At 45.6% G+C, this 18014-nt stretch overlaps 1 protein-coding gene across 8 annotated transcripts in view; it reads left to right on the forward strand.

Moving 5' to 3' along the window:
• C18H3orf20 (chromosome 18 C3orf20 homolog) overlaps positions 1-18014 on the forward strand; it is a 109230-nt gene that overhangs the window by 25439 nt on the left and 65777 nt on the right. For 4 of the 8 annotated variants that reach the window (XM_055079399.1, XM_055079400.1, XM_055079402.1 and 1 more), the window contains exons 11-13: positions 8182-8238; positions 9850-9990; positions 14235-14354. In XM_055079399.1, coding sequence (XP_054935374.1) covers positions 8182-8238; positions 9850-9990; positions 14235-14354 — 318 coding nt within the window. Of the gene's footprint in view, positions 1-6; positions 861-8181; positions 8239-8258; positions 9089-9849; positions 9991-14234; positions 14355-18014 lie in introns of those variants that run through there. The other 4 variants (XM_028478856.2, XM_028478859.2, XM_028478855.2 and 1 more) reach the window with 4 other exon arrangements.

The following is an 18014-nucleotide window of genomic DNA, read 5'->3' on the forward strand; positions in this document are numbered from 1 at the left end:
TCCGCCTGCCAATGCAGGGGACACGGGTTCGAGCCCTGATCCGGGAAGATCCAACATGCCGTGGAGCAACTAAGCCGGTGTGCCACAACTACTGAGCCTGTGCTCTAGGGCCCGGGCCACTAGAACCCATGCTCTACAACAAGAGAAGCCACCACAATGAGAAGCCTGCACACCACAACTAGAGAAAGCTCGCGTGCCGCAACGAAGACCTAATGCAGCCAAAAATATATAAATAAATTTATAAAAAACAAAAAATGTGGTACTGACATATCGATAAATCACTGAAACAGAGTTGAGAGTCCAGAAATAAACGCATACATCTGTGGTCACTTAAGTTTTTGACAGTGGTGCCAGAGTCATCCAGTAGGGAAAGAACAGTCTTCCACAGATGGTTCTGGGACAGCTGACTCGCCACATGCAAAACAATGGACTTGAACCCATACCTCTCACCACATACAAAAGCACCTCAAAATGGACCAAAGGCTTAAATGTAAAACTGTAAAACCAACGGAAACAGCTTTTAGGACAAAAGGAGAGGAGACAAAAAGAAAAATTGGAATACTAAAGGGAAAAACAATTATTAGGTATCCTAGAATCATAAGGAAAAATAGAAGAAAAGAGAAGGTGAATAATAGACAAGTAAGGGAAAGACGGGGCAGAGCGTGTGTTTCTAAGGTAGAGCGGAAGGACTCGAGAGGCATAGTGTAGAGAAGGGATGGGAAGGCTAGGCAGCTGCAGCAAGCGCATGAGTATAGCAGGCAGTGGTCACGGGAGGGGCCCCCAAATAACCTTTTGTCCTTGCCCAGGGCGCCCACGGTGGACGGCAGAGCAGTCTGTGCGCGTTGGCTCGACTAATAACTGTAAGTTGGATATTCTCTAGGATTTCAAAGACTCTATGATCCTTTTTCTAATCCCACTTGAACAGCATATGTTGAGTGTTTTGTGAGCCCAGTTGTTTTATCCTCTTCCATCTCAGTCTCTGGGTCCTTCAGCGTTAACACAATTCCTGTTTTACCGTTTCTTGGGGCCCTTTTTTATAGGCGTGTGTCCAGCAGATGGCACTGGAGTTCTTAGGCGGCAGACCCGTGCTCTGGTAGCACTGCCCAGTAGAAATGAGGTGTAAGCTGTGTGTGTCAGTTTCAGTTTTCTAGGAGCCACATTTAAAAAGTGAAATTAATTTTGTGGTATACGGTCATCCCTCTGTATGTGCCAGGACCTGCCATGGAAACCAAAATCCGTGGATGCTCAAGTTCCACAGGCGGCCCTCTGTACCCACAGTTCTGTATCTGTGGTTTCAACCAACTGTGGATCCTGTAGTGCTGTAGTAGTATTGAAAGATACGCGCATAAGTGGACCCTCACAGTTCAAACCCATGTTGTTCAAGGGTCAACTCTGTTTAATCCAGTATAACCAAAATATTTCAACATTTAATCAATATACAAAACGTTTAATGGGATATTTTGCATTTCTTTTCACACCAAGTCTTCAAAATCCACTGTGTATCCGCTTACAGCCCACCTTAATTCAGATGCTAAATTTTCACCAGGAATACTTGATCTGTATTTAGATTTCATAAAATAAACATTTGAAAGTAGATTCACATACCCAGGTTCGTCCAAACATACTTAAAACATTTAAGAGTTTGCCAATAACTGAGTTGATTATCAAGTTTTAAATTTAATAAAATGTAGTTCCTTAGTCATACTGCACCACATTTCAGATGCTCAAAAGACACGAGTCTAGTGCTACTGAATGCACAGCACAACTCTAAATGACCTGCTTTTACATGCTTTGTGGTCTGACTATACATAACTCTCCTGTTAGTAACTAAAGGATTGGCAAACACATCTCTTCCAAGCATACGTTAAGCATTCATGCTACTCCTATGGCTTGTTTGACTTGGGAGCCAGCAGTGCTGAAATCTTCTATCAAAAAGCATGACCACACCTCATTCGTGGCATTGTGGAGCTAAGCGAAATGTTTTGGATCAGAAATTGCTTTGAATTATTTGTTTGCATTGTAATCTTTTCTCCAGGCCTTTATGTGTTTTGATACAGTTCGTTTGAATTGGCTAAATAAATCATTTTGTTTGCTTGCACAATTCCCAAAGGAGAAACTTTAAATCCATATACATGAGATTCCTGCTATGTTTAGCCCGTGCATTTGCTGAAGACTTGTGGGATAATTTATTTCCTCTTAAAGCCATAGTACAGCCTGGGAGATGGCTATCAGCTGACCTTTTTGTGACACACAGATGAGGCAGTAGAATTTAGAATCTGGAATCTGGAATACAGCACAGAGTAGCCACTGCCATATGTGTTTAATTTTTTTTCAGCCAGTAAATTGAACTAAGTCAGTTATACATTAAGCAGTTCCTATAAAAAACTATATGGCTGAGGTAAGTCGTGATAATTGAAAAGAATTTGTTAACCTGCTGAAAACCATGAGAGAAAATGAAACTCCCCTGGTCCTGGCACCTGCCCTGCTGGCTGGTAGGTGGTGAGGCATTTGCTCGTGTGGACCCGGACATTGGCTTAACGTTCAGAGCACGTGTGCGGGGCGGGGCATAGTGGGGAGAACGGTGGGATGGTGTAGATCATTGTCTAGGAAGATGGGAAAACCAGAACAATCAAAAGAAGCAGGGTGTCTTAGTGAAAACCTGTCACCCAGGCTGAGTATTGATCTGTTACCGTTTCTCGGTAAATCCCAGCTGTTCGTGTAACCACGCCCAGTAAATGTACGTCTGTCCAGTGATGGGAGTGGTCACAAATATTACTTGTTTTCTACCCTCCATTTTAACAGTGTCTTTCCCCACTACATTTCTAACTGCCATGTTCTCTCTAACTCTAAGCTCACCTGCTAGGTGGTGGTTTTGCCCGGTTGTAAAAACCTTCCCTGGGGTACGATGTGTTCTGTTCCTATTTGGTCGTTATCAGCAAGTAAGCGTCCCTGAGCTTGAACACGGGTGTAGCTCTTGACCTCTCAGTCCCACACCACTCCTCTCTGCACAGACAGTCTCGGTTGTTCAGTGTTGATATGGAAACCAGGAAACACAAGAATGGGCCCTGCTCCCAGCCCAGGTCTCCCAGGTCACAAGCCTGTCTGAGAACATGCTGCTTTCTTTTCAGGGACCCTTGTTTATTGTCTTCTTTCCTAAAGTGTCATCTTTACCTTAAAACTGAAAGACTTTGTATCTCTGCTTCCAATTATGATCAGCATAGGTGTTTATGGGATGTGTAATCAATGTAGACCTACCATTTGTGTGTGTGTTTTTTTTAATTTAACGTTTCTCAAAACTGAGCTCAAGTTATTTTTTTGCTGCCTGATACTTCATATTAATCTGCATCGTTGTCAAACAGTTCCTCAGTTGTTGGCTGGCTACGTTATTTCACTGTTAGGAATGAAGTGGCTATAAGCATCTTTTTGTTTGGTTTGACCACATTTGAAGAACTATCTTCCCTCCTCCTTTTAAAACTGTTCCCTTGGGCATTACTTTCAGAACTAAAATCACTGGGTCAAAGCATTGATCATTTTTTTTTCTCTCGATGGGTCTTGCCGGGAGACTCATCTTAATGGCCCTTTGGTGCCACAGTAGATCCCCCTGGTAGAGGATGCAGGTGGTTTGCAAGTGGATTCAACTCGAGGAAGAGCAGTGACTGAGGTTGCAGTCTCGAGAGCAAACCTTGCTGGGCAGCAGGCAGTTAAGCTTGATCATATGCACGTGACCCCCCTTTCCTTCTTCTCAGATCCACTTCTCTCCATAGCTCAGCCCTTCTTCCTCTCATCTGCTAGAGAATTCAAGCATCTGTCCAGAAAGTTCTTTATATATTGAATGGAGAGGACAGCGTCTATTAGTTTTTCTAATTCCATTTCCACTTCTTTCGTGCATCAGGTGCGGGCTTGTTCTCTTGCCTGTCCTAGCCTGAAGCTGCGCTTACTCACAGATGGCAGTCACATGGTTACATCTGCACTGCTCACTGTCCTTATCAAAAGCGTTCTGGTTAAGACCAGAGAGAGCCAGAGACGAGAGAAAATAGCAGAGAAAGTCAGGACCAGATTACTTGAGGGAGCAAAGTTTAATTTTGGTTTTAAATATACAGCTGGATACAACTTCTACCCAAAAATGTATTCTTGAATCAGTGCCAGTGTGAGAAGGAAGTATGCCCTTTTCTCTTTTATTCAAAGCCATGCCTGAATTTCCCCCTCAGCTTCCTTCTTCGTTGGGTGCCCTTGATTTTCCCAAAGCCTGTTCAGAACCTTCCCACTTTTCACCCTTGTTCTGCTTGCGCCCCACGGTGTACCCCTGGGAGTTTGCTGGGTCTGTGCCTTCTGAAGTACTCTTTCAGGTGCATGGGCTGGAAATTGCTCTTTTACTGTAGGCAGAAATTGGGGTGCTGTGGGTACAGCTCTCCTCCTTGGCTAATCCCACTGCAGTCGTATTTCTCACACTCCTTCCCAGCACACTGCTGGCCCCTGGGAGGAGCGCCCTACAATATAGATGCCACCTCTGCTAGCAGTCCTGTGGTTTCCCATCATCTGCAAGATGAAGTCAGGGTTCAGCGGTTTACACCAGCTCCTCTCAGCAGGCTGCTGCCCACACCTCCCACACATCACTCCCTCCCCCAAGTAACCTGTAGCATCCTCCAGTTACTTGCAGTTCCCCAAACTTGCCAGGCTATTTAGAGCCTTCAACCTGAACAAGTGCTGTTCTCATCACCTGGAGGGCTCTTCCTGTCCTTGTTCACTAGTCACCTACTTCTGAACCAGTTTCTGTCATTTCCATTGCACAGCCTTCTTCAACCACTTCACATGATTATCTTTTTCTGCTTAACATTCATTGAGCCCTTACCTCTGCTAGGCATTGTGCCCTCCCGTAACACACATGCCCTCATTTAATCCTCACGGTCCTGGGAGGCAGGGCCTAGCGTCCACAGGTGCCAGGCTCAAGGTCACATGGCCTGAGTGCTTAGCCGCCCGGTGACACTGCCTTTTCTGGATTTCCCTGCGCCTGGCAGAGGGCACTCAGACTTGTCATAGTAGCCGGCGTGTGTGTGCACTCGTCCCCTCATCTCTGTCCTGCCCCTAGGAGGAGACGGCCCGCAAAACTTTGAAGATGTTGGAATGAGGGTCGTCGTTTATCATACCCTTTCTAGACTTCTTCCATGCGCTCTTTTTCTGTCTTTGTGGGAATTGTTAATTGAAACTTCGTCTGTAGCCATCTACATGGGCCTGTTGGGCTGTCTGTCGGATTTTCATGCTATAAGTAGTTTTCACTTTCTGGCATGTGGCAGCTTCCTTGGTGTCTTATTTAGCGTCATGGAGGCTGTAAAAGGGGAGGAGACGTTATGCTTGCCCTCCGTTTGCAGAGACCACATGAGAGGCAACTAGCAATTAAAGACGATACATTGAGTACTTGCACTGAGTATATGATTACATAGCATACAAATTCTTTGACATGGCATACAAGGCCCTTCACGATTTGATTCTAGACACTTCCAGCTTTGTCTGCTACTTTCCCATAGAGCCCCAAGGCCCCAACCATACTGATGTGTTTTGTGGTTCCCTGAACCTGCCGTGCTTTAAATGTCTCTGTTCCTTTGTACATACTCTTCTTTTTACCAAGAATGCCTTCTCCCTCCTACCTGCCTGGTGACTTCTTATTCATCTTCTATGACAGCCTTCAGTGCAGCTTCCTTTAGACTTTTGTCTGTGGGTTTTCATGGCCTTTGTACATTTTTTTGGCAGTGTGACCCTTATATCAGTTTTGTAAGTCTGTTCTGCCTGTTGAACATTGAGCTACTTGAGGGCAAGGCCTGTGTCTCAGTGATGGAAAAATGAACGAGTGACAATGAAAATTAGATACATGGAAAGGAGAGAGTGATGCTGTTCCCACACGGCTGGTTGTCCGTCAGGAATCACATTTGGCTGCAGGAACAGAGATCTGAATAAAGGAGTTTAAAGAGATGAGGGGTTCGTTCTCTCAGGTGAAACAAGTTTGGAGGCAGGTGGTTAAGTGCTGGTGTGTGGGAGCCGCAATGTCAGCAGGAATCCGGGCTCTGTGTCTCTGCTCGGCCACCTTTAATGCATGGCTTCCCTCCTCAAGGTAACCTCATGGCTCCAGATGGCTGCCAGAGGTACAGCCATCTCATCCTTTCCAGACAAGAAGAAAGAGAAGGGCAGTGAGTAAAGAAAAAGTGTTCTCTCCATGCAGACAGACTTCTTGTAAAGATATCCAGGATTCCACCCAACAGCTCCACGTGCATCTCATAGGGCAGAATGGAGTCACGTGGTCACCTCTAGCTGAATTTTGCAGAGATAAACACATGGTAACAAATAGAGGTTATTTGTGCATTTAATTTAAAATGACACTTCTTTTCCAAAGAAACAGTTGTTCAATCTGAAAAGACTTTTCTCCAAAGAAGATATAAAAGTGGAAAAGTGGCCAATAAGCACGTGAAAGGGCGCTCAACCCCGTTAGTCGCTGGGGAAGTGCAAATCAAAAACACAGTGAGGTACCGCTTCACACCCTCTAGGATCGCACTAAAATCCACAAGACACAATAACAGGTGTTGACGAGGACGTGGAGAAATTTTAATCCTCATACGTTACAGGTTTTGTAAAAAGCACTGTGGAATGGTGCAGCTACTTTGGAAATCAGCCTGTTAGTTCCCGAACATGTTAAACATTGAGTTATCATATGACCCAGCAATTCCATTCCTGGGTATCAACCCAAGAGAATGAAAGCATCCGTTCACAGAAAAACTTGTACCTGAATGTTCCATCGTAATAGTCAAAAAGTGGGAACAACCAAAGTGTCCAGCAAATACTGAATGGATCAACAAATGGTGGTCTCCCCATATAATGAAGTATATGAGTGAAGTACCGATACACGCTGTAACTTGGATGAACCTCAAAAACATGATGGTAAAAGAAAGCAGCCAGTCACAAAAGACCACATAGCGTATGATTCCATTTATATGAAATGTCCAGAACAGGCAGATCATACTGTAGAGGCATACAGCAGATTAGTCGTTGCCTGGGGGAAGGAGGAATGGAGAGTGAGTGCTAATGGGTTTTTTGGGGGGGTGATGAAAATGTTCTAAAATTAGATAGTGGTGATGGTTGCACAACTGTGACTATACTGAAAACCATTGTACACTTTAAAAAGGGTGAATTGTATGGTATGTGAATTATATGTCAATAAAGCTGTTTTAAAAACCAGCTTTTATCTGTTTGTAAGGCATATCTTGACCATGAACCTCGCAAGAAAGGAACTGATAGGGGGTGGGGTGGGGTTCCTCAAACCAGTTAACATTTCAAGGATTGTATTCGTCTTCTCTTCGTTTGAATCCTGGCTTTAAAACAGATCTGCCCTGCACGGTTAGGGTCAGATCCCGCTGGCTGGTTGCCCAGATGACCAAGATTCTGAGTGGTCTCTTTGTTCTGTAGACTTATCATTTCAAAAATGAACCTCTTTTTCTGAGTCTCCAAAGCTGAGGAATAGACATGCCAGGGACTCAGCAAATGGATGTAGAAAGCCAGTTTATCTGCAAACCAGCAGAATGTCTGAAGGGGTTGCTCTGTGGGACTCTTGTTCCTAGGAGGTTTTTTTGCTGATGGATGGGCAGTTCAGTTGGAAGCCCGTGAGGAAGTCGTGTTGTGTTTGGAAAGGTCTCTATGCCAAGAGTCTGCAGGCAGGCAAGTCCTGACCAAGAGCTCGGTCTCTATAAGCCTTCGATTCCTCATCAGTGAAACCGGAAAGGTAATAGCCTTTTCACACCAGGGCAGCTGCACTGTAAATGCTGTGGGTGTGCACCAGGGGTGCAGTTCTGGAATGGCAGATTTGGGGTGGCTCCAGAGGCCACAGTTTGAAGAGTGAAAGAAGGATGGTCTGGCAGGAGAAGAGGGCCGTGGGCGTCATGGGGAGTGGTTGTCAGGATGGAAGGTGGTAGAACTGCTGACTAGAAGGCTGCGGTAGCAGGAGTTGTCAGAAGTTCTAGATTTGAGGAGATGTGGTCAACGATATTAGTCATTGGATTAAAAAAACTCATCCTCCTCCTCCTTTCCCATCCACCCTTGGGTGTACATGTTGCATCCAGGCCCATCCTTGCGTTGCAACCAGGAGCTACCACATCCTCTTCCCCCAGAGGGAACCAGTGAAACATCTTTTTGTTTTTGCAGGTTTTTATCGAGAGACCACAAGCAGGTCTTCCACCCTCAGATCTCTGACTGCAAAAGGTGCGATGGAACATTTTCCCCTTCCCCATCCTTTCCCTTGCTCCAGCCCAGGGTCCGTTTGGGGAACCTGCTCATCCCCAGGCCCCTCCCCAAGTGACTCACTAACGTGGTCTCTGACGCGTCCCCGGGAAGGGAAGTGGGGTGACGGTGGGGGGCATCCCTTTGTGGGAGAGAGTGACCAATTTTTTCTCCTCCCGCATTGGATGCACTGGCTCAATGACCTGTAAGGGCCATTTCAGCACTTCCATTCCATCTGTCCCCAAGGCCTCACCTTAGGTGAGAACTTTGGCTCTCATTCAGCTCTCAGGGTGTCTGCCTCCTCACAGCTGAAGGTCCTTCTTGTCTGAGATGGACAGTGTTACTTAGCAGTATGCGTGCTCTAGGACCATGAATGACATCAAGACTAACCGAGAACTATACCAGCAATACACCGCCACGGCCCCCAAGCTGCTGGCCCGCATCTCCAGGCTGCTCATCATCTGCCAGAATGCAGGCATTTCTGTACCCAAGGGCATCAGAAACATCTTTGAGTTCACCTGGGAGGAGCTGATCACTGACCCCATGATCCCTACCCCTTCTGAGATCCTGGGCCTGGAGATCAGCATTGGAGCCCCACCCGTGGTGCTTATGGAACCGGCCCCTGTCCAGAAGAAGCCACCACCGCCAGTGCTACCACTGCCAATGCTGCCCGCTTCCACTGGGCCGGCCAAATTCTCCACGCACTCTCCCACCCACGGCCACCAGGGGCCATCCAGCCAGGAGACCCTGCACAGGTTCCAGAGGCAGTCTATCCACCTGCTGACCGAGCTCCTCACCCTGAAGATGAAGGCCATGCTGGAGTCCGTGTCCAGTAAGTCAGCGAAGTCTGGCTCACCGGATCCTGGCTCATTTTTCTGGGCCTGGAAGGGTCTGGCCTGGGCATATGTGTATGCGTCCACTGCACCCACCCCAGACAGGCCTACAAGGATGCGCCGTGAAAAGGTGGCAGCCAAGGGTCTGCTTTGCAACTCAGCTCCTTCCTGAGACCACCCCCAAGCATCATCCTTTCACCCCTCTCCGTTCTCCATTTTGTCCTCCCATCCCTCCAGCTTTGCTGAGCCCAGATTGAGAGGCTGGCCATGAGAACAGTGTGAGGTATTGAAGGGGGGAGTTTGTGGAAATGATGCCGAGGTAGAGAGAGGCAGCACCTAGGAGGAGGGGGTAAATCAGGAGGGCCAGTTGGTGGGTAGCAAGACAGAGCCAGGCAGAGCCAGAACCAGGAGAGTTTTGAGAACCAGGGTCTGTCCAGAATGAGAGTGTCATCCCAAGATCAGGGACCCAGAGTTTCATCAGTGATGGAGCCTTCTGGATTCTGTGTTATTTTAAATACCAATAGCATCAGTCCGCAGGCCTGTGGGTGGGGAGAGAGAAGGGCAAGGAGGCAGAGAGCAAAGTGCCACCTGACAGGTCTTGGGAGCTCGAGGCCCTCTCATTAGGAGCCCCCTCATACTTCCTCACCCTAGGAATAGATCACTCCTCCTTACTTCCTGGGCTGTTTATGGAAGTCCTTTTGTAGAAGCATTAGCCCCACGCTGGAGGAAAATGAGTAGTTGCCTTTGATGATTCCTTTAGCAGGTGCCAACCCCCTGGACATTACAAGGCGCTTCGTGGAGGCCAGCCAGCTTCTCCACCTCAGTGCCAAGGAGATGGCTCTCGACTGCCTCATCGGCACCATCGGGAGAAGTGGTTGCAGTGTCGGACAGATGGGGAAAGGTGGGTACCTGAGCTTCAGCTCTTAGGCGAAAGGTCAAACAATACCAGCAAGAGTGCAATGGCAAGGTCAAGTCCCCAGCTTAAACGTTTGACGTTTCCAAGGGTTGATGTGGATGTGAAGCAACAGGTATTCTAGAACACTGCAGGTGAATGTGTCTATCGGTGCAATTCCTGTGGAGAACAGCTTGGTGGTGTCTGCAAGGTGGGAGATGCTCTAGCATCTTACAACCCCGCAGTTTCTCTGCTGGGTTGTTCCCTAGAGCCGTGATTCTCAAACTCTGCAATGAAGGACCACTTTGTAAAATTTGCAGTCTCTTGTGGATCACCCCTGTTAAAAACATGATAACGTCACAGCAACATCAAATTGTTAAGCAACATCAAATTGTTACATAGTCTTCTAAGTGTTTATTCCCAGCTTTTGTACTCAGCTGGTCATGGTCTGGTGTGGTTTCGCACCAGTCCACAGGCCACACTTGAGAGTTGCCCTGCCCTGGACAAACTCACTCTCATGTGCAAGAAGACATAGCAGAATGTTTACCGTAGAATTGTTTGGGATGGAAAAAAATGGAAACGACCTAAATGTCCATCAACAGGAGAAAAACAAATTATAGTCTATCTAGATGATGGGACATAATGAGAAGTGAAAATGAATCAGGCACTGAAACACACATATCAACATAGATAAACTAAAAAAATAGTGTTGAGCGAAAAAAAAAAAACAAAAAAGCTATAGAAGGGGCTTCCCTGGTGGCGCAGTGGTTGCACGTCCGCCTGCCGATGCAGGGGAACCGGGTTCGCGCCCCGGTCTGGGAGGATCCCACATGCCGCGGAGCGGCTGGGCCCGTGAGCCATGGCCGCTGAGCCTGCGCGTCCAGAGCCTGTGCTCCGCAACGGGAGAGGCCACAACAGAGGAAGGCCCGCGTACCGCAAAAAAAAAAAAAAAAAAAAAGCTATAGAAGGATACATTTGGTATAATACTATTTAAAGTTTAAAATAACAAAATTATAACATTGCTTATGGGTACGTTATACAAAGTGTAAGTACAAAAGCTGAATGGGAATAACAGATGCAGAGTTAGAGGAAGTGATCTCTGCTAGCAGGAAGGGGAACATCTGGGATCTGGAAGACAGCAGTTCCGGCATATCTGTACCGTTGTATCTCTTAAGCTTGGTGGATATATAGGTATTCATTTTGAATGCCTGAAAGTCCTCACGGTTAGGAGGCTTCATGCGAATCATAAAAAATTTATATCCCATAACCATTTGCCCTAACCTGTAAAATCCATCCTTTTTAGTGTCTCTCCCTGTCCTCTGAATGTGTGTCAGGCTTCTCTTGGTGGCCAGAGGTTAAACACCTGATGATAATGTACGTATACACAGGGGAAATAAATTGCATAGTAAAATTGCAGTGCTTGGGGGAAAAAATGTGGGGTTTCGTGAAGTTAATGAAAATGATGTTGGAGAGCTTCTGGGTGCCCACACGGAGCCACTCATGAGCGATGCGGAGGAGCAAAACTAGTTAACTGCTGAGGACAGGAGAGTCATCTAGGGTGAGTACTCCATGGAGAAAGGACGACTTGGTTATCAAAGGGTTAGCAGTAAAAATTTGGATATTTTTGAAAAAGGCAGACATGAAGGGGCTCATGTTTTATTGCTGTCCTACAGCCATTCAGGAGAAAAGGAAAATCACACCCCCTGAAAAAAACAGAGTCATTTTTATTTCTTATAAGAATTAGCATATGCTTACGATATCACTGGATTTTTGTTAAATACAAGATAGAGAAGGTTATTTTGATAAACTTTGGTTTCCTTTTCTAACATAAAGTCCCAATCAAGCATCCTCCCGCTATTTACCATGAAGTGGGTGGGTGGGGGGGTCTCTGTTTTAAAGGACGGTACTCTGCCCGTTGTGTTCAGGATCAGCTGTGCTCTGATGACACAGGTCCTCTGAGTATGCTCTATTTGGTTGTCAGCAGACACGGAGTTTTGCGCCCTGCACTCCACATAGGGCTCAGAGCTCCACCTCATTTGGGGGACAGCTGCCTGGTGGTCTGTTGTGGGGGTAGGCGAGTCCACGGGAGGGGTCCTGGTAGCCCCAGCCCGACCGCCCACCCTCAGACCTGCAAGCGGCGCTCTCCTACCTGAACATTGTGTCCCCTCACCTTGAAAAGGAAGTCGCTGTCCCCGTTCGCGCTCCACCTCACAAGGTGTTTAAGCATCTTGGAAGGTCATAGGCTTTCACCTGTGATGCAGTGGCTTCCTGCATCTCTCGTGGCTTGCGGTTAACCTAGTGAAAGAGACTCTGCAGAGAGCCTCTCGGTGATGTGTTTGTCTGGCTGCATCAGCAGGGCGCTGAGCAAGCCTCTCCTCCATCACACTCCTCAGGAAATCTCTCTTACTTGTTGGCACATCTATTCCTGATGTTCCTCTCTTTAAACAAGCCAAGAGTTTGAAAAGAAAATCTAGATAACAAAATATAATTGAAGGAGCGATCCGTTTCTTTTGGAAAAGCATTCACCTTAGAAGGACTTGAATTAGATAGGTTTCCCAGGGCTTTAAAAAGAAGATTCAAACTCTTGTTGATCTGTTTTGCATGAATTTTGCTTTTCTGAACCATCTAACTGCTGAGGTAGACCCAAGTCGTTACTGAGTCTGGAGTGGTATTCCTTGAAAGCTGTAACCAGAATATACCCATTGCTAAGGTAGTATTTCCTCAGTAATAAAATTACTTCCTGTCTTTTCTCCTGTCCAGTACCTACTAGTCCTGGCTTGTCTGGAAAGAAAACTGGACTGTTCCTTGATTTTTAGTTGATGGCAATATTATTAAATAAAACAACAAAAAAGAAAACATAATCTTGCCATTTTTATGTGATAACTATTTTTTCACTTTTGCAGTTCCCTTTGTGGTTCCTCCCTCTGGGGGGGTGTGTGTGTATTTTTTTTTTTCCTAAGAATACTACAGTTTTTCTATTTTTCAGTTTCCTTTACTTAACAGATACAGTCTTTTCCAACATGGCTATATACCTTTAACAGTTGTCATTCTGAGTGAGTGTAGAGTCCTTCTAATGTTCATGTTCCATAATTAACTGAATGCTTAGGTTTCCAGGTTTCTTGTTATTAGTATAATATACATTGTAATACACAGCTTCATGCACATTGCTTCTTATCACTGTTGTGTTGGTTATTAAGATTAATCTCCCAGCAGAGAGATTATTGGGCAGAGGGTCTCAATATGTATATAGTTCTTGCTAAATATTGCTTGATGAATTTTCTCTACACCAGCAGGATTGACTGGTTTTATTCCATCTTTCCCAGCATTGGCTATTATTAGTTATTTTCATGTGGTCCTCACTTCACCAGTGAAGGTGATTGTTTATGAGCTTGCATCATGCAGTGTGCAGTCTCTGGGTATAGTTTTTGTCTGCTTAGGAGGTCAGGTTTGCCATTTTCTTGATGAATTTGAATGAGCCGTGATGAATTGCTTAACATTTCCTAACAGTTTCACGCCCAACTAGTGAAATGACTGTATTTGGGGGGAGAGTAAGCAGATGATTTGATGAGGTTTATAGAAGAATGATCAAGATTTTCCACAAGGAAAGGGGTGCTAAATTTTCATTCTTAAGTGGTCAGGTATCAAGTGATTTTACACAAGACAATGTGATTCTGCAAGAGACTAATCTATTGTTGAAGAAGCATCTGATTTCTGTGGCTTGGATAAGGGGAAACAGATTACTCTCAATTTCCTTCTAGCTAGCCCAGTGTTTATTCTCTTGACCTAGTGCAGCAGTTATATCTGCGTTTATCCTTAGAGTAACGTCACCCGTGGTTGCTGTTTCTTCCTTGCTCCCTGCTCTGGTGTCATTTCATTCTTGAATTTTATTTTATTTATTTATTTTTTATACTGCAGGTTCTTATTAGTTATCTATTTTATACATATTAGTGTAAATATGTCAGTCACAATCTCCCAATTCATCCCACCACCACCCCCCTCATTCTTGAGAGATATTGAGGGCTGGGAAGGGGGGACACCGTAGAGGAGAACTTTAAAGATTTCTTTTAATTACTCTGAGCCTTCTCCAGCATTAAAAAATCTTCTTCTTCCAGAAATTGGTTGTTTTGTAACAACAGGGCACTTTAGAATATCTGGTCTACCATACAACTAGGACAAAAACTTCATTATTATACTTTTAATTAAAAAATTAAGATAAAAAAAGTGAAAGCAGAATCCCATCTGTTCCACTCCAGATTCCTCCACAAACATCCCAGCCGTGGGAGTGAACTCACCTTACCAGCTTGTCTACGAGTCCTCTACTGGCTGTCTGAGCTTTTCCCTCTCAACCGGAAGGGAAGTCAAGAAGAAAACAGGTAACAGTGATTCCCAGCAAGACCTTTTGACCTATCTTTGGTGGTGGGGGTGGGATGGGGAGGGGGATAGAAGATTTCCTGTGTAAGTTGATGAGATGATTTGATTTGGTTTTCTGATAGGAAGGATATATAGCTGCCCTGGCTGGAGACCCAGCAGCTATTGACAGATTCTGTCCCATAAAAGGTGACATATCTCAACCGAGTCACTCCACTTTGCAGTCTCATCGTTTGAATGTTTACAAGCGCTCCACTTCTGTTAATGCGGTTTCTCTCACCTGGGGCAACACCCCTAGCAAACCCACATCTTCCACCTCCTATGTTATCCCATACTCACCCCCTCTTCTCAGAGAGAGACCTGTGTTACCCATACTCACCCAGCAAGTGGGGGAACCAGTACCTGAACGGATGTATTTGGCTACCAAACCTAACCGTGTGTCCCCAGCTGGGTCAGTTTATGTGGGCAGAAAACAGACATAGAGGCCATTCCTATTCTGTTGCAGGAAACACAGAGCAGAAGGAAAGGCTTAAAGGAAAGCACTGGTGGCAGGTGAGACCAAACAGGGTAGCAGTGACTGTGCAGCCAGAGCTCGGAGGAGAGATGACTTGGGGCTGGAGAGGGCAGAGAGGAACTTTCTCTCGTGGAACTTCCGGGGCCCCCCAGGCTGTGGTGGTAGAGTGGTGGGGTAGGGGAGGGACTGTATTCGCAAAGTGGTGCTGGGAGAACCCACAGAAGTTTGGGATGCTCAAAGACTGTCCAGTGATTCCCGCAGACACTGGAGGTAAGGCTAGAAGTTGAGAAGCTTAGATTTTATTCCTGAGCCCACCTCGGATTGCTATGAGACTTGCCTTCTTCCAGGCCTCACTCCCCATATCAGGTTGATCCTGTAGCCTTTCGGTGAGTGAACAAATGTTTATTGAACAATTGCTAGTTGTCAGTCACCGTTCTGAATGCTGTGGGTGCACGTGTGGATTCTAAGACAAGGAACACCTTCCCTGATGGAGGTGACATCCTCAGACTCTTGTTTCCCCTGTTCCTTTACCTCTCATGACACATTTTCTGTCACTGTGAGCATCACTTCCAGCATCCCCCTTTATATGCTCCTGGTTTATCATATCTCCTCCTGAGCTGGCCCTAAATCAATGCAGTCACTTTGAGGGGAAACAAAGTATCCTCAGGACACCCAGTGATTTCATGATTTTTTTCTTCCTAATGACCTCCGGGGTGATGCCTTGAGAAAGGTTGTTCCAAAACAAAAGTTTCATATGTTTGTTGGTGTCTTTGTCTGTGTGGCTGTTTTCCTCTGCCACCCGAGGATGTGATTACCCCATGATGTTGCATCGTTCTCAGTAGGACGTTCAATGCTGATGCATTTCTTACAGGTTCCTGATATTGGTTAGAAATTATTCTCACACAGGCATGCTAGGATGGGTGGTTAACCTTCCCTAATAGTTTATAAGTAACCGTGTGTCCTAGCTTTGCCCAGGAAAGTCCCAGTTTATGCTGTTATCCTGGCATAACTATTAATTATACCCACTTTCACTCCAAAGTACCCTAGCTTAAAGAACATATTGTAGAGCTGTTGTGGTTTTAAGTCACTTTGGGTTTGGGACCTCTGCTCTCTGTTCCATGTACACGTGCTGTCACACCTTGCCAGCTGGCCCCCTTTGCAGTTCTAGGGTCGTGCAGACTTGGAGCAGACAGACTCCAGGAGTTGGACCTGCTCCCTGAGCGTACAACAGCTATTTCTGGAGCACAGCCCAACTTTACAGGCAGAGAATTGAGAGAAATCTGTCAACAGTGGTTCCTGGCTGTCACACTTGGGGACCCAGAGCAACTAGGGGCAGGCCAGAAATGGATGCTCAGGCCAGCAGATGTTCCAGGAGGTCAGCCAGCAGGTAGGTGGGCCTCAGGGTCAAGTCTCTGGTCTCATGGCTGGAGGAGTCAGGAAAGGGACCAGGAACCACTCAAGGTGACAGATACCAGACATGGTACCCAGGCACCAACCAGAAACCTCAGGGCTTGGCTGACAGTGAGAAAGACTCCATTCTGAGGCCTTCAGGGCTCAGTTGGAGCCTAAGCAATGCCCCTGGCCTGAAGACTCATTTTATTTTTGAGTCCAAGGTGAAAATGAGCCTGCATATATCAAGGGAGAGCATGTGGCTCCAGCTGTAGGCAGGAGAGGCTCAGAAGCAGGCAGGACCTGAATAGATGCTTCTGGTAATTCAGCCATGGATAATCACCTCCACAATTTTATGTCATTATATCCTCATACCACCTAAGACTTGCCATGGGGGATAACTGTGAAAATAACGGAAATAAGCACAAAACATTGCCACCACAGATTTGAGCAGGCAGAAGAAAGAATCAGCTTGAAGACAGGACAATGGAAATTATTGAGTCTGAAGAACAGAAAGAAAAAAGATTGAAGAAATGTGAACAGAGCCTAAGGGAACTGCGGGACACCATCAAGTGGCATATGCATGTGGGAGTTCCAGAAGAGGAGGAGAGATCAAAAGAGGCAGAGAGAGGGCTTCCCTGGTGGTGCAGTGGTTGAGAGTCCGCCTGCCGATGCAGGGGACACGGGTTCGTGCCCCGGTCCGGGAAGATCCCACATGCCGCAGAGCGGCTGGGCCCGTGAGCCATGGCCGCTGAGCCTGCGCGTCCGGAGCCTGTGCTCCGCAACAGGAGAGGCCCACGTACCGCAAAAAAGAAAAAAAAGAAAGAGGCAGAGAGAATATTTAAAGAAATAATGGCTGGAATTTTCCCAAATTTGATGTAAGACATGAATATAAAGGTCAGAGAAGCTCAGCAGACTCCCAGAAAGAGGAACTCAGAGAAACCCACACCAAGACACATTAATCATCAAACTTTCAAAAGACAAAGACAAAAAGAGAATCTTGAAAGCAGTTAAGAGAGAAGTGAATCCTCACATACATTGAATTTCAGTAAGATCATTAGCAGGTTTCTCATCAGAATTTGGAGGATACAAGGTACAGAGCAAATATATTCAAGATGCTTAGAGAAGAAACCTGTCAGCTAAGAATCAATCCTGAATTCAGTAAAACTGTGCTTCAAAACTGAGCAAGACATTAAGACATACAAAACCTGAGGCAGTTCATGGCAACTAAATCTGTGCTGCAGGAAGTGCTCAAGGGAGTCCTGCAAGGTGAAATGAAAGGACACCAGACAGAACCACAAAGCTATATGGAGAAATAAAAACCTCAACAGAGGTAATACATAGGAAATAATAAAAGCTAGTATTATTGTAACGGCAGTTTGTAACTGCACTTTCTGTTTTTCTACATGATTTAAGAGACTAATATATTTAAAGAAAAAAATTAGTGTAAAAGCCAGTATTACTGTTAACTTTGGTTTGTAGCTCCAAATCTTAGTTTCTACATAATTTGAAAGATTAACGCATTTAAAAGAATTGTTAATTTATGTTTTGGGACATACGATATAAAAAGATGTAATTTTTAGGACATTAACAACTGACAGTGATGGGGATGATGCTGTAAAGGAGGAGAGTTTTTGTACGTTATTGAAGTTAAGCTGGTAAAATTCAAATCAGAGTGTTATAACCTTAGGATGTTAAGTGTAATCCCCATGGTAACCACAAAGAAAATAACTACAATATACAGAAAAGGAAACGAGAAATT

Source organism: Physeter macrocephalus, chromosome 18 (genome assembly GCF_002837175.3).
Source record: "Physeter macrocephalus isolate SW-GA chromosome 18, ASM283717v5, whole genome shotgun sequence".
Classification (NCBI taxonomy): Eukaryota; Metazoa; Chordata; class Mammalia; order Artiodactyla; family Physeteridae; genus Physeter; species Physeter macrocephalus.